This window comes from Mustela erminea, chromosome 10 (genome assembly GCF_009829155.1).
Source record: "Mustela erminea isolate mMusErm1 chromosome 10, mMusErm1.Pri, whole genome shotgun sequence".
In the NCBI taxonomy this organism is placed as follows: domain Eukaryota; kingdom Metazoa; phylum Chordata; class Mammalia; order Carnivora; family Mustelidae; genus Mustela; species Mustela erminea.
In genome coordinates this window covers 52,132,225-52,148,796 of record NC_045623.1, presented here as the reverse complement: position 1 = coordinate 52,148,796, position 16,572 = coordinate 52,132,225, and the positions used below count along the sequence as shown (strand labels likewise).

At 35.8% G+C, this 16,572-nt stretch overlaps 1 protein-coding gene across 8 annotated transcripts in view; it reads left to right on the top strand.

Moving 5' to 3' along the window:
* Window positions 1-16,572, top strand: part of LRRC7 (leucine rich repeat containing 7) — a 559,049-nt gene that overhangs the window by 493,019 nt on the left and 49,458 nt on the right. For all 8 annotated transcript variants that reach the window (XM_032301472.1, XM_032301475.1, XM_032301471.1 and 5 more), the window contains one exon: window positions 13,982-14,203. In XM_032301472.1, coding sequence (XP_032157363.1) covers window positions 13,982-14,203 — 222 coding nt within the window. The remainder of the gene's footprint in view (window positions 1-13,981; window positions 14,204-16,572) is intronic.

Genomic DNA, 16,572 nt, shown 5'->3' with positions numbered 1-16,572 from the left:
ACATAGGTGTTCTTTCAGACAAATGACTGTTCTACTTCAGAAAATTGAAATAACTCAATAACATTTATACTGTCTTCATTTTAGAAGAAATATAAAAGCAAAAAAAAAGTGCAAAATTAACCCAATGTGATAAAAATGTCCATGACTGAGTATGTAATTTGAAGACCTAAACAACATGACACCTGGCAGATGATCAAGGATTATTGCCAAATAGAAGATATCAAAATACTAAGATTCCATTTCTTGCCACTTGGTTTTTGTCTGATTTAGTCTACTATCTAAAGTTTCTTAGAAGTCTTAAGGGTGAAAGGAATAATTGTCAATTTTTTGTTGTTACTATTAACATCTTTCTTTTATTTTATTTCAGGAATGTGTAAGTTAGCACCATCACAAAACAAAATGTAGGCTGAAAATGTCAGGTAGCTCCAATGTCATCATTTTTGCTATTATGGATCCTTTGTTGTTTTTCCATTTGGTTAATAATTTCCAGTTTCATAGCTGTGTTTTATAAATTGACAGTTAATCATAAAAGAATATGCTTATGAGATTCAATAAGCAGGAAACGATTGTCTGCACACATCAGCCAGCTCTCATCCTAAGGCCCATGCACTGAAGGGAAAGGCCTTACTGCCCTATCTTTTTATCTGTCATTTGGAGCACTGGAGTATATGACCAGTTTTTTACTCTAAAAAACTTGTCAATGAATATTTTGAGTAACGCCCCTCCCAAAATTTTGCACTGTGCTGGCAGAATGTAATGTCACACAAGTCCTCAGGGCAGAGGAAAGAACATCTTCCTGCCTCCTTTCTTTTAAGCTTCAGAGCCCCGTTCCAAGTTGCCCCCTAATGCCCAAATGGGAGAACATAGATTTTTGGCGTCAGAACTGCCCTAACTGAATATTAAAAAGGAGAGAGAAAGAGAGAAGGAAAAATAGTTTGGTTATCACATTTGGTTATCGAAGCTTAATAGTTTGGTTATCATGATCGTAGAACAATTATCTCTAATACACGGTGGACTGTATCATGATGCTTAACATAGACATTCTTAACAAGACATTCTCATATCATCTTCAAAACAACCTTATTAGACAAGGAGCCAGAGGCATAGAATTGAGGAACGCAAAACTGGAGCCCAGTAATGTTGTCTTCTAGAGCCTGGTCTAATCACTATGTTATACTCTTACTATATCCCTCCCACTCCACTCAACCAAAAAAATTTAGAAAACATTATAACAAAGCCCTGTTGAAATAGTAAGTAACCCTCAATATCAGGAATATATCTGGTATATAGTTAGCTAGGACTTTTTGCCACAAGTTGGTACTGTTTCTTCTGTCCCTTGTTCAGAAGAAAGAAAGAAACTCTGGCACCAGTGATGTGCTTAAAAATGAATTTTGAGTCCTCTTCAACTTGTTTTTCTTGACCCAGCAGTATATTAGCTATTCTTAAATGCACTTGTTTACTAAATCTTCATTTTCTTTAATCTGACACATTTACAAATTCTTTACTTTTGTGAATCTCAGAAGGAACAGAATCAGGAGCCCTAAGCAGGACCGAAAACTACCTACGGATTCTTCCATCATGTTGAATTTAGTTCATTTTGTTAATTTTGTTTCTCAGTGATTTAGCCTGTCAAACTTCCTAATTATATCATCTAAGATTCCAGCTACCACTTCCTGTTTAATATTGTCTCCATCTTCCAAAAAATAACCTAAATCCTGTCACCAAAAACCACTGGTAAAAGTGACAAAACTGCACTGAATATTGAATCAATCACTGGAAAATGACAATTACACTAAAGCATAAAAACTAAGCTATGCACTAACCTGCGGGGGGGGGGGGGGGGGTGGGGGGGAATCTGTCTTTTTAAGATCTTGTACTCTTTCTCTCTCTCTCTTTTTGGCAGGAGTGCAAAAGAAACTGTGAGCTTAACTTTGTCTTTAATTGGCCCTTAGGAATTTTAAGCTTTTATTTTTTTTTTATTTTATTTTTTTATTTGACAGACAGAGATCACAGTTCTGCAGAGAAGCAGGCAGAGAGAGGAGGAAGCAGGCTCCCTGATGAGCAGAGAGCCAGATGAGGGGCTGGATCCCAGGACCCTGGGATCATGACCTGAGCCAAAGGCAGAGGCTTTAACCCACTGAGCCACGCAGGCACCCCGTGAATTTTAAGCTTTGCTGTTGAGTTTCCATCTTAGGGAAGAAAGGACAGTGATGCGTACCTTCTAAAATGGTTCTAAAAATTAAGATCATGATATAAAATACTTATCACAGTGCCTGTCATATGTATTTAATTATTGGAAGATATTATGACATTTATTATTTTAGATAAAACTCTGACATCATTGTCAACAATTAACACAGAGTTAATTATGGCAAGGTAAATTTTCACTTAATGTTATTCCTAACAATAGCCTATTAATGAGACCAAGGTCATAACTTAGTTAGTATCCCTTCTGAATTACTATATGAACACAGGCTGCACTCTTCACCTGGACAGTTTCTTGAAATCATATAAATAATGGGGATGGAGGTGTCTAAGAGAAAAAAATGGTGAATCACCTCAACTTAAAATACTAGCCATATTAGTGAAGAGTGAGTAGTATCATCTCTACTTATGACAGAATTGTGTTTTTTAAATTTGTGTATGTTGTACCCCTCCATAAAAGAGGTTATTTTTCAATATTTGAAGCAAAATGCATGACTTACAGCTTGCTAACAAATAACTTGTAAGACACAATCTCAGTAAATTGGAGTCTAGGGAAGCCTAGAGTTCAAGGATTGGTGGATTTTCAAAAGTTGGAATATTTAGGGGTTCATTGACCTTGAACTGGTGAAGCATAGTTATTTGAAAGCGACTATTGCTGATTGGCTAACTTTCAGGAGCAATTTCTCACGCAAATTGTCATTAATTAATTGTAACAGGTTTAAAAAAGATTTTTCTTGGATGATTATTTACTGCTATGTCCAAAGAGCAATCAGACCTTTCCTTAGCAGAGAATTTTTTATTCTCAGTGCAATTATTGAGTACTTACTATGTACCAAGCAATATGCTCAATTTATTATGTTACCTTTAATCTTTACAATATTCTGTGAAGCACTTGTCATTATTTATCACTTTCATATGATAAACAGAGGGGGCTTAGGTAACTTGCATAAGATTGCATAACTAAAAAGTGATAGAGCGAGAAATAAAGCTGAGTCATCCGACTCTAAAGATTGTGTGTGTTATCTGCACTGCCTCTATTACTTTTTAAATTAACTTCTGGCATTTCTACAACCCTCCATTTCTATAATTTTGTCATTTTAAGAATGCCATACAAATGGAATCCTACAGTATGTAATTCTAGGGGATTAGCTTTCTTACTCAGCATAATTCCCTGAAGATTCATTCCCCGTCATCGTGTGTGTTAATAGTTTCTTCCTTTTTATTGCTGATGAGTGTATTATGGTAAGGATGCATCCGTTTGTTTAACCATTCACACACTGAAGGAAACCTGGGCTGTTTCCAGTTTGGGGCTGTTATGAAGAAAAGTGGTCTAAACATTCATGGACAGGTTTTTGATTGAATGTAAGTCTTATGTCTCTAGGATAAACGTCCAGAAATGTAACTGCTGAATCATATGGCACTCGCATATTTAGTTTTTGAAGAGACTGCCAAATATGTTTCCAGAGTGACTCTACCATTTCCTGTTTCCTGCAGCAGCCTCTGAGCGATCTAGTCCCTCCTCATCATCGTCAACATTCGTTGCTGTCACTATGTTTTATTTAGGCTGTCTGATAGGTGTGTAGTGATAGTTCTTTGTGGTATTAATTTTAAGTCTTCTAACAGCTAATGACATTGAACATCTTTCCATGTGCTTATTAGCTGCTGTCTCTGTTGTCTTGGGTGAAATGTTTCTTCATACCTTTTGACATTATTCCAAATGGATAATTTAGTCTCTTACTTCTGCCTTCTGAGAGTTCTTTATTCCTAATACTATTTTTGTCAGTTATGTGACCAGCCAATCTTTTCTTAAACTCTGTGGTTTGTGTTTCATTCTCAGTGTTTTACATTTAAGTCTGTGATCTATTTTGAGCTAATTTTTATATATATCAGGTGTGAGATATAGGTCAAGTTTCATTAATTTTGCCGATGGATGTCCACTTGAGCCAGCACCATTTGTTGTAAAGGCTCTTTCCTCTACTGAATTGTTTTTGCACCTTTGCCAAAAATCATTTGGGCAGATTTTTGTGAGTCTATTTATAGGCTCTCTGAACTATTCCATTTATCAATCTGTCTGTCCCTCTGCCAGTGCCACACAGTTCTGATTACTATAACTATAATAATCTTGAAATCAGATAGTCTTATTCTTCCTGTTTTCTTCTTCTTTCCCAAAGTCATTATAGTTATTCTAGTTTCATTGCCTTTCAGTATAAATTTTAGAATAATCTTATCCAGGTACATAAAAAATCTTGCTGGGATTTTTACCAGAATTTGTTTAACCTGTGTATCGATTTGGAGAGAATGACATCTTTATTATGTTAAGTCTTCCAATCCACAAGTATGTGTTCATTTATTTAAATCTTCTTTGATATCGTTCATCAGCATTGTGTAGTTTTCAGCATAGAAGTCCTGTGCAGGCTTCATTTGATTTACACCTAAGTAGTTCACTTTTTTTGAGTGATTGTACATGGTATCGCTTGAAATTTTGATGAGCACATATTTGTTGCTAAATACATAAGTATAATTTGCTCTTGTATCCTGCAAACTTGCTCAACTCACTTGTTTGTTCTAGGAATTTATTTTTGTTGCTTCTTCTGATTTTCACATGTAGAGAATCATGTCATCTGCAATCAAAACAGTTAATTTCTTCCTCTTCAATTCTGTATGCCTTTTATTTCTTTTTCTTGTCTTATCTTGTTGACTAGAACCTCCAACTCTATGTTGAAAAAGAGTGGTGAGTGTGGACATCTGTGAGTGTCCTTCATCTTATGGCAGAAGTATTCAGTTTTACAACATTAAGTATAATGTTAGCTGTATGTTTTTTGTAAATGATCTTTATCAAGCTGGGGAAGTTCCCCTCCATCCCTCTGTCTCTGGGGGGTTTTATTATAAATGGGTGCTGAATTTTGTCAAATTTATTCTGCTTCCAATGATAGGCATCATATGATTTACCTCTGTAGCCCATTAATATGGTGCTTTGCATTGGTTGATTTTGAAATATAGAACCAGCTTTCAACCACTGATATAAGGCCCACTTGGTCACAGTGTAGAATTCTTTTTTTATATTGCTGAATTCTGTTTACCAGTATTTTGTTAAGGATTTTTGCATTTATCCTTGTTTGTCTGTAGTTTTCTTCTTTTTCCTCTCTCTCTCTCTGGTACTATCCTTGTCTGGTATTGTTATTGGGGTAAAAGTATTTTCATAAAATAACTTGGGAAGTGTCCCTTCCTTTTCCATTTTCTGGAAAAGAGTGTGTAAAATTGGTATAATTATTTTTTTAAGATTTGCTTATTTATTTTAGGGAGGCAGAGAGAGAACATGTGTGCACAAGTGAGAGGGGCAGAGGGAGAGGAAGAGAGAGAATCTCAAACAGACTCCCAACTGAGCAGAGCCTGAAGCTTAGCAGGCTATGCAACCCAGGGACCTGGTGTTAATTCTCATCTAAATGTTTGGTAGAACTCTCCAGTGTAATCATCTGGACCTGGAGATTTCTTTCCTAAGTTTTTAAATTATAGATTACAATCTTGATAGTTATAGGGCTGTTGAAATTATCTATTTCATATTGGACGAATTATGGTAGTTTGAGTTTTTCAAGAAAGTGACCCATTTCATGTGAATTTTCAAATTTACGAGTATAGAGTTATTGGTAGTATTGCCATTTTAGCCTCATGATGTTTACAGGATCTATAATCATATTCCCTTCTTAATTCTTAATTTTGGTAATTTGTGTATTCTTTTTTTTCTTTTGCAATCTTACTAGAAGCATGTCAATTTTATAGATTTTTTTCAAAGCACCACCTTTTTCTCATCTATTTTATCTGTTATTCACTTTCCATTTCATTAATTTCTATTCTTTTTATTATATCCTTCCTTCTGCTTGCTTTGGATTCATTTAGCTTTTCTTTCCCTAGACTCTTGATGTAGGATCTTAATTATTGATTTGAAACTTCTTCTTTTCTAAAACATGCATTTAGGGTGATAGATTTCCCTCTCAGCACTGCTTTAGTTGTGTTCCACAAATTTTTATGTGCTCTATTTTCATTTATGTTCAGTTCAATGTATTATTTCTCTTGAGACTTCTTTGACCCATGGATTATTTAGAACTGCACTGTTTAGTTTCCAAGTATTCAGATAGTTTTATTTTTCTGTCATTGGCTTTTAGTTTGATCCTATTGTGGTTGGAGAATTCATTGTGTTATTTCAATTCTTTTAAATTTATTCAGATTTGTTCTCTGGTTCATGACATATTCTTAGTAAATATTCTATGGGAATGTGAAGATACTGTGTATTCTGCTGCTGTCAGGTAGAATGTCCTATAAATGATAATTAGTTCTGGCTAGTTGATGGTATTATTGAATTATTTTATTTTCTCACTGATTTTTAGTGTAGTTCTATCAATTGTTGAGAGAAGAGTGTTGAAATCTCCAACTATAACTGTTTATTTCTCTGTAAGTTCTATCAATTTTGCTCTACACAGTTGCAGCTCTGTTGTTTGTTGTGTACACATTTAAGATTACTGTATCCTCTCAGTGGACTAATGTTCTCATAACATAAGATCTCTCTTTATCTTTAGTATAATTACCGTTCTGAAATTGACTTTGTCTAGTATTAATACAGCCTCTTCTCTTTTCCCTAATTAATATTTGCATGGTGTATGTTTTTAATCCTTTTACTTGTTATCTGCCTCTATTGCTATATCTGAAGTAATATCTGCATATAGTTTCTATACTCTGCATATAATTGAGTAATATTTTTTAATCCCCTCTGCCAAGATCTGTCTTTTAATTTGTGCATTCAGTCTCCTTGCATTTAACTTAAGAACTGACACATTAAGGTTTAAGTTTTTGTTTTGTTTTGTTTTTATTAACATATAATGTGTTATTTGCTTCAGGGTACAGGTCTGTGAATCCTCAGTCTTAAACAATTCACAGCACTCATCATAGCACATTACCCTCTCCAGTTGTCCATAACCCAGCCACCCTCTACCTCCCCCCACCACCCACCAGCAACCCTCAGTTTGTTATCTGAAATTAAGAGTCTCTTATGGTTTGTTTCCCTCCCCTGTCCAATCTTGTATCATTTTTCCCTCCCTTCCCCCCATGACCCCCAGTTTAAGTTTTAATGTATTTTTTTTTGTTCTTTTCTATTCTCTCTCTCTCTCTCTGTTTTGCTTCTCTCTTTTGTTTTCTCTCTTACCTGTTTCCTGTGTGTTATTTTTTAGAATTTAATTTTTATTTATGTATAGTGTTCCTAACAAATCTCTTTGTGTTGCTTTTTAAATTGTTGCTCCTGCTATTACATTGAATATACATAAATTACAAGAGTCTGCTAGTTTCATCACTTAAGGGTTCAAGTGAAATGTAGAAACTTTCTCTCTCTTTACATCACTTCACCCTTCTCTATTTATAATTGTCTCAGACATTTCTTCTACATACATTTAGGACCACCTCAGATAGTGCCATAGTTTTACTTCAACTATCACACATATTTCTGAAAACTCAAGAAGATAAAATGCATTATATTTACCCATATGTTTGTTTGCCATGTTCTTTCTTCCTTCCTAAAGTTCTTTCCTGAAGTTCTACTCCATCTTCTTTCTTTTATTATTTCCATTTATTTAGAGAACTTCCTTTAGCTGTTATTTTAGGATAGGTATGGCAGTGACAAATTTTCTTCATTTGTCTTCATCTAAGAATGTCTCAATTCCCTTTTCATTCCTGAAGAACATTCTCATTGGGATAGAATTTTAGGTTGACAGTTCTTTTCCTTCAGCACTTGAAATACTGTGCCACTTCTTTCCTTTCTCCATGGTTTTTGATGAGACATCCACTGTCATTTGAATTGTTCTTCTCTGGTAAGATGTCATTTTTTTCAGGCTACCTTTAAGATATTTTTCTTTTTCTTTAGTTTTCAGAAGTTTAATTACAATGTGTCTATGCATGGTTTTCTTTGGGTTTAATCTGTGTAATGTTAGTCTCTCTGCTTCTTAAATCTATAGGTTTTTGTCTTCTGACAAATTTCAGAATTTTTCAGCAATTATCTCTTCATTTAATTTTCACCCCCATTCTCTTTCTTCTCTCTTTTTGATAATATGATTGTCAGAAGTTTTGTATGGTCTCATAGGTCCCTAATACTCTGTTCTTTTTTTTTTTTTTTCAGTGTATTTTGACCTCTGTAATTCAGACATGATAATTGCTATTGCCCTATCTTCTAGTTTACGTTTGTCTCCTTTCCTCTCTGCATTCTTCTGTTAACCCCTTCCACTGGATTTTTCATTTACTGTATTTTCCAGCTCTAAAATTGCCATTTGTTTCTTCTTAGTATCTTCTATTTCTTTGCTGGGAATTTATATTTTTGGCTGCATTTCTATCTTTTTCATTTGTTTTAAGCACATGCATAATTCTTCATCAAAACATTTTTTTAATGGCTACTTTAAAATCTTTGTCAGATAATGCTAACATCTCTGTCTTCTCAGTGTTTGTATTTCCTGATTATCTTTTTCCATTCAGTTTGACATTTTCCTGGTCCTTGGTATGACTGAAACCTGGACATTTTCATATATGTTATAAAATCTGGATTGTATTAAACCTTCTGTTTTAGCTGGCTTCTTCTAATACCACTCCAGTTGGAGAAGAATGGGTCATTGCCTCATTCTATCCAGGTAGGGAGAAGACCAATTTTTCCATTCAGTCTCCGTTGACTCTTAAGGCAACGTCTTCTTGTTTTTGCTAGGCAAGAATGGAATTTCCATCTCCCCAGATGGTCTCCAATGATACAGTGGGGGTAGCCTCACTGGGTGATGGAGAAGGTCCTGACTCTGTACTAGGACTTCTCTAATCATACTATTGCTAAAGTAGAGGGCTGCCTCACTACTGATGGGTGGGTATGGAAGCCCAGGCTCCTTGTGTGATCTCCATTGACATCTTTGGGGTGAGGAAAGACTTGCTACAGGCAGATGGGAATGAATGCAGTGGTATCTAACTTGGCCTTCTTGGACACTACCTAGGCAGGAGTGTTGGTGTGCTTTGTTACACCTTTATAAAAGTAGAAGTCTAGGGTCCACACTTGACTCTTGCTGGCATTGTCAGGATGAGGCCACAGTTTTTTCCATGATGTTTGGTTATAGGAGAATAGTCATTGTCTAAAGTCTTGTTTTTCTAGGCTGTCCCTTTTCTGGTCCCTTGGATAAAGAGAGAAAGATACTGTTGGAGCTTGTCTCTTCTGCATCTGTTGGCATTTTGAAGTTGCCTACTTCCCAGCTCCAAGTCTGGGATATATGACCCAAAAATAAAACCTAAGAGATTCGCTGCCATGCTGTTACTTGGTCTCCATATCTGAGTTGATCTACTTTCTTCTGTCTTCTTTCCAGAGCTTTCTTATATTTGTTTACATAAAATATCCAACGTTTTAGTTGTTCTTGCAGGGAATAGGAACTAGTATGTCTACTCCATCTACCTAAAATCAGAAATCCAACTGTCTAGATTTTTAAAAACTTAACCTGCTTTCTAAAAAAAGGTCACTATAGAACACATGGTATAAAAAGAATATAATGGGACAGTTTTGTTGTTATTGTTGTTTCTTTACAAAATTACTGAAACTGATTCATTTAAATGAGTGTCACTGGTTCCTTGAAATTAGTTACTGAGTTATCCTTTGTATGTAATTCTGTGTTGTTGACACTGCTCCCAAACATTTTTTGAACTCTATGGAACTCTAATTTGAGAGAATGAGTTGTGTCCCTTTGAATATTCTCATTGGCATAAACTGTCATCCTTTGAAGCTACGTTTGATTTTTGGAAGCAACCCCAAGTGGTTAAAGACCCAAGATGGCTAGTAAAACAGATGACCATATTGGGTAATATACTTCTCAGTCTAACAGTCTTTTCTAAGAGAATAGTGTGAACCAAAGTATTTTATAGTAAGAAAGTCATTTCTTTTCTATTATATAAAACTTCCCAAACACTTTAAATTTCTACATAATAAGCCTGATTAGCTGTGGGCTGAATTTTGCATGAACAGTGCCCTTTGGTATCAAATCAATATTTCTTTTCTGTGATGTTGACATTGATGTTTTCTTGGGTCCTATGGATATTGGAGTTTTTCTCTGTAAATTTTGACAGTATGGTTTTGGGTCAACTTGAAAACACTATATTTCATCACTATTCCTCTCAAATACATGTTATTTTGTCCAACCTCCCCTTGAAAGTTCAAAACAAATGTCAGATCTTCTCTATTTCGTTTTATCATTCAAAATGTGTAGCACAGTCTTTACAGAAACCTTTACGTTCAAATTCCCCTTCAGTATGAGTCAGTGTTCTCAAAGCTAACCCTCTGCTTGAACAAATCCAGTCTCTGACATTTTCTACATTTTCATTAGCCCTTTGTACTTCATCATGAGCATCCTCATTACCTTTCTTAAACCTTTGTGCCAATCAAAAACAAAAACAAAAACAAAAAACCACTTCCCCTTTACAGTCCCTCCAACACCATAATTGTCCCTTTAGATGTCTTGTGTCATTTATGTTTGCTTAACTTCATGCAAAATTTAGTGTTAATTCTTGGCTTTCTACAGCTGTCACCCCCCATCCCCATTCAGTACAGCCTGTAATCCCAATAGAGAGTGAAAAAACAGTACTGCAAACAGAATCATTTTACAGCACATTCCTTCCATGCCCACTTGATATTTTATCAAACTATCTGAGAACATGAGCTTTGTCACTTCATAATTGTGGGAAGATTACTAAATACACTTATTTGTTTAACTATAATGATCTGTGTCACACCCATAGGATCTAAAATAGATAACAGATCTAATTCAATAAGTAGGAATGGCCCTTTGGCAAATTAAAGAGCTCCTAAAGAAATGTAATATATCCTACAATTTGATTCTTTTATTCTTTTCATGGTTTCTTTTCAATTCACAGTTCACCTATTGGGAGAGAGAGTCGATTTAGTGATTAGGGGATTGCAGTATCATTTTGTGTTTAAGCCTATGATCTTTCAAAACTAATGATGTACTCTATGTTGGCTAACCGTAAATAATTAAAAAAAAAATGGAGGGGGTGGGAAGAGCATGATCTTTCATCGTTAGACAGCCTTGGTTCAAGTCCTCATCCTGTCAGTTTACCAGTAGTGAAAACTACTTGGAAAAGCTATTTAACTTCTAGAAGCCTTTGTTTCCTCATTAGTAAAATCGGATAATAATAATTCATAACAGTTAACCTCTAATACTGTTGTAAGGACTAAAGGAGGTAATATATGTAAGGTAAGTTTTATTAGCACATTATTTGGCACAGTGTTCGATAGTAGCCATTATTAAATGCCAGTTACTGCACTCATCATTAAAGATGTTAAGTAGGATATGCTACTTGCCTTCAAGGAGTTCCAAATCAAAGCATAATTCTGGGCTCCAACTGTCTCATCAGAAGGGAAAACTAAACCCGAAAAATAAGTCTACAGGCTATAATAGTTACATAATATATGCAAACAGTTTTTCACCCTTGGATATACCATTACCTGAATAATCTAATCAATGAAGAGATTGTTAAGTGTTCCTTATTAATTTTCTCATGTAGACTATGTATCCATGTTCTGGATCCCTCTAATTTTTTCTGAATGTTAACAATTCTTTGCTTGTCTACATGATCACTTTGAATTACACTGCTGGTCTTCCTTTTGTACACTGGCTCAAGCACTGACTGAAGACCCATAAGTATTATGCCAGTGAAGGTAAAAAACAGGATGAAATGTAAATCAACTTATTGTTTCATAGCCAGGCTAGTCAGTTTTAGTCAGCCTCCACTGTCAGCATTTCAGACTCTAAGAAGTCATTGTCTCCAACTATGACTTAGCATGCTAGTAAGTTCATTCAGAGTATAGCAGCTCAAAATGTCACACAGTTATCATGGTGCTTCTCTCCTACCAAACAAGAGAACATGAGATTCCATGGAGGTTGAAGAGAATCAAACTAAGGGGAAAAACTTGACCATCTAGAACAGCCCTCAAAGTTGCAACACCTCCTTTCATTTAGATTTCTGAAAAGGGCATAGATGCAATAAAGAAATGTACATTAGTTCTTTATGAAGTTATCTTAGTTGTGTTTATGATATTATAGCCTTGCCATTGCTGGTTAATTGCGTTGGGTAGTGTTGGATTGATCATTATTTTCACATTGTGCTGGGATAGTCTGACTCTTTTTTTTTTTTTTTTTGCATCTTTTCCTCCAATTTCTCATGACTGAAATATCTTTACTATTTCTGAATGTAAACATTTACATGATAACAAGACAGCCAGTTGGGCATCTAAAAATATAATCAAATGGTTGTTTACTTTCCCATATGTATTGCCAAATAATAATTTTAAATATTTTCTTCACTGAAATCACCTCTTGTTTGGAACCATTATGCCTCCCATCTTCTCCAAATGATTTTCCATGATCACTGTCATTTCCTTATTTCTCTTAATGTTGCTCTTTTTAAAGAGCTTTTAAAAATTCAAATGAATCTGTTCCTTGAATGCATGTTTAATAATTTTTCCTTTATTCCTCCAATCTGAATTTTTAATCAGAAATCATGATTAGTCAGACTTTCCTAGGTAATGAATTACAAATTTGTTACAAATAGCAAAATTCACAGGCTTTCCTAGCGAATGAATTCAAAGGTGAAATTCAGTTTTGAATTCCAAATGATCTACCCTTAAAAGATCAACAAGAAAGAAAATGAATGCAAGAAGTAACCCCTCTGACCCTTTGTAGTAAAAGGTAGAGTACCAAGCACAGCAGTGGAATATGTGTTTAAAAGTATTAATAAGCATTCACTTCCCGTGTGAGACCTCCATGTTAAACCATCCATAATTATAAAAGGCATGTTGTGGGTTACCAGTTCACAAGCAGAACCTCTTGTGTGGTGGAAAAGATATCAAGTAGAATGACTCAAAAAACCGATGATAAGACAAAGCTGAGAAAATCAGAGTGAGTAAGGAACAGTGGTGTGCACCATAGCATTTGAAGACCGAAGACATAGTGAGCCTGGCCTCTCCCTCTGACAGCCACCGTTAAGGACTGAGAAATGGTCATCATTCCTTTCAATGAGATACTCATGAATGTCTCTGAAAGCTCACGGTGGGATGATCTACATACAGACCTCACCTGGAAGACCCTTCCACATCTGTGCCTCCATGAACTACAAATTCTCACAGGAGTTTACCACATGGTTCATTTTCAATGTGACTTAAAGATTCCATAAACCATACTCTTGATCTAATAATGCAGAACATGAATGGATATTGGTTAACCTCACCTGAACGACCCCATTATGCACCTTTGACATAAAGGAAAATGCACACTTTGATTCTTTTGCTTCAGAATCAGGATCCAGCCTCTATCATTCTCCCTCTGATGTTTCCTATATTATATCTCTCTCCCTGCTGTTAGTCAAAATAAAACACCAGGTAGAACTCCACTTTATTTTCAAGCTGTGACTTCTTTTTGTTCTTGAGATTTTTCGGAGAGATTTTTGCTTCCTTAAAATGGGGGATAAAATAATCTTTGGCAAGACACTAGATGACTACGAATGTATTTAATGCAACCTTGCTCCAGTATTAACATTTTCACAAACCACAGTAGGCAGACCCTTACTGTTTTTTCATTATCCTTTCCAGCAGTGGCTGAGAGCCCAAGTGATGCCACTTTACCAGATAGGTATTCTGTACGTGTGTTTGACTTTAATCACATCCTTTCAACACCACGAATCTTTGTCTGACAAATTATCTTCTCCACAGGCAGGCAGCCACATCCAGACTTTGATGGGGTCCCAAAGCCTTCAGCACCGTAGCCGGGAGCAGCAGCCATATGAGGGAAATATAAACAAAGTGACCATCCAGCAATTTCAGTCACCATTGCCTATTCAGATCCCCTCTTCACAGGCCACCCGGGGACCTCAGCCTGGACGGTGCTTAATTCAAACTAAAGGGCAAAGGAGTATGGATGGCTATCCGGAGCAGGTGAGAAGAGTTATGATTGTTGATGAATTTTCAGGAAACGTTCAGGGAAATCCAGTGGATCCGTGGTTTACCTTCCCTCACTAAGGCAGTCTGGGACAAATTAATGTTGCCACCATGTTGAATGGAGTGGAGAACTCTTTCCAGGGGGTTTTACCATTATTTTCAGTGGTTAAGCACTACAAGATATAAAAACTGATAGTTGGTAAAATGCCCACTTCACATAAGGAGAAACTGATGAATTTGAAAGTTTTTTTCTTGTATATCCTATCCCTTCTCCTATCCACTTTCAACTCTAATTTAGTGCTGTAGCTTGGCTTTTGAATGATACAGAGCTTCAGTGGATTAGGCATGTTTACCAAGGCCTCTGGTGAAACTGACAGTGTAAAAAGTAAACTATTGGTGAGAACCTTTTTGAAAAATCCTATCTTCTGGTTATTGAATAGGACAAAGTTAAAGCTTTGCTTGAAGAAAGTGATAAAGAACAGTTAAAAGGGAAACACTTCTGAAATGATCCAAAAACCACTGATAAGTACCCTGTAGGAAAAAAAAAAATTGCTGCTCTCCCGACCTATCTAAAATTGGGATTTACTTTTCCATTATAGAATGTTTTCTTCCTTAGAACCAGAACACTGAATAGAGTCTTATCTATTGGTTTATATTATGCTTAGAAAATAGGCATTAAGATCTTAATACTCCCATAAAATTAATTTCTCTTATTTCATTCTTCAGATAACTGGGCAAAGCTCCTACTGACTTCACTAACACCTTAATACGGTTAATAAAGATTTCACCTTAGTATTGACTACTCAAAGCTTCAGATATCACCCTGCCTTATTTTCTGAACATCTCAGACATTATCATTCTCCAGTTTTTTCTTTCACACTGTTAAGAGCCATTTATTATTTGGATTCCAGCTGCTCTAAACATTGCCTTTACTTCTTAATACCCTTCTTGAGGCTTAGATTAGGTATTAATCATTCTCAGACTTGAGATGGCTTGAAGACAACTTTTTTCTTGTCCTACCTTGATCTAGGTTGAGTATTGGATTTAAGATAAAGAAATCAGACAGGTGCCTTTAATCAGGTAATGATACAAGGCTTTTAACTCTCCAAATAGTCTTTAAAGTTAGTAAAGTTTTAAATTATGTTTTACTACAGACACCTAGAAGGTTAAAGATTGTTCATATTCCCTCCCCCCAAAATATCACCTCAGTGAAGCTCTTGGATTTCATGATTCCTATTAGAAGCTACATCGAAAAATCCACTGAGATCAATGCCCTCTGTTTCACCTACTTTGAACAGTAGGTTTGAGCATTCTAAATTTAAGGGCCTTTTTTACATTATTTCTAAAAATACATCAATTGTATAGTTTAACTAATGAGAGGATTACTAAATTCTAAAGTTTACATACTTATTAAACTTAAAACATCATGATTCTTTCAGAGAAGGTATTTGTCATCGCTGACAGGTGTTTTGGTCCACAGATGCAACATCAGGTGCCTTTCAATCTGAGAGGTAAAAACTGGAACGTTCAATGGCTGTGTTAAGGAAGGGACTTAAGTAAATTCTTCTCAGCTTCCCAGTTTTTTTTCCTGCCTTGGTTTCAGGCTGAAATGCTTTGGAATGCTGAGGTAAAAATTTGCCAAGTGAATAAGAATATATTGTTATTATCACTAATTTGATTCATAACTTGTTCATAATTTGCTAAAAATAACTGACATTAACTTGGTTTTTCTCTTTTGCAAATGTATAATCCATGATGAAGTATATTTATATTTGTGGAAGAGACAGATACCAAAGCAGAAAGCACTTTGGAGAGACCATGGGAAAGCCTAAGGAGCCTTTAAACAATGAGTACTAGTCTGCAAACTCTGCCGCCCATTCTCCAGAGTTACGAATCTGAAGACATTTTCTCAACATTTTTTCACAGTTCAGGGTAACATTTGTTCGCCACGCGTGGCGTGCTAGATTCACACTGGCCCATGACCGTGTGTTTTTCCTCCCAACTCCACCTTCAGCGACCCCACACAGTAGAATGAGACTGTGGGCAAAGTTACATCAGGGAAATTGACAAACACTATAAACCAAGCTCTTCCCTACCCCCAGGCAGCCCCCAAACATCTCCCAGCACATCATCACCAACTTCCACTCTGTTTTTTTTTTTCATCTCTCTTCCCCACCCCCCCATAACTTCCCCACTTTTCCATTTAGCTCTGTAGCACTCAAGAAAGAGAATACCTGGGTCTCAGAATTTGGATTTTGACTCTCATGTGAATTTGTGTGACCCTGGCTGAGTCTTTAACTCTTTCGGGGGTTCTGTTTTCCTCCTTATAAAATGAGAACATTACCACCCACAAACAAAATTCAGAA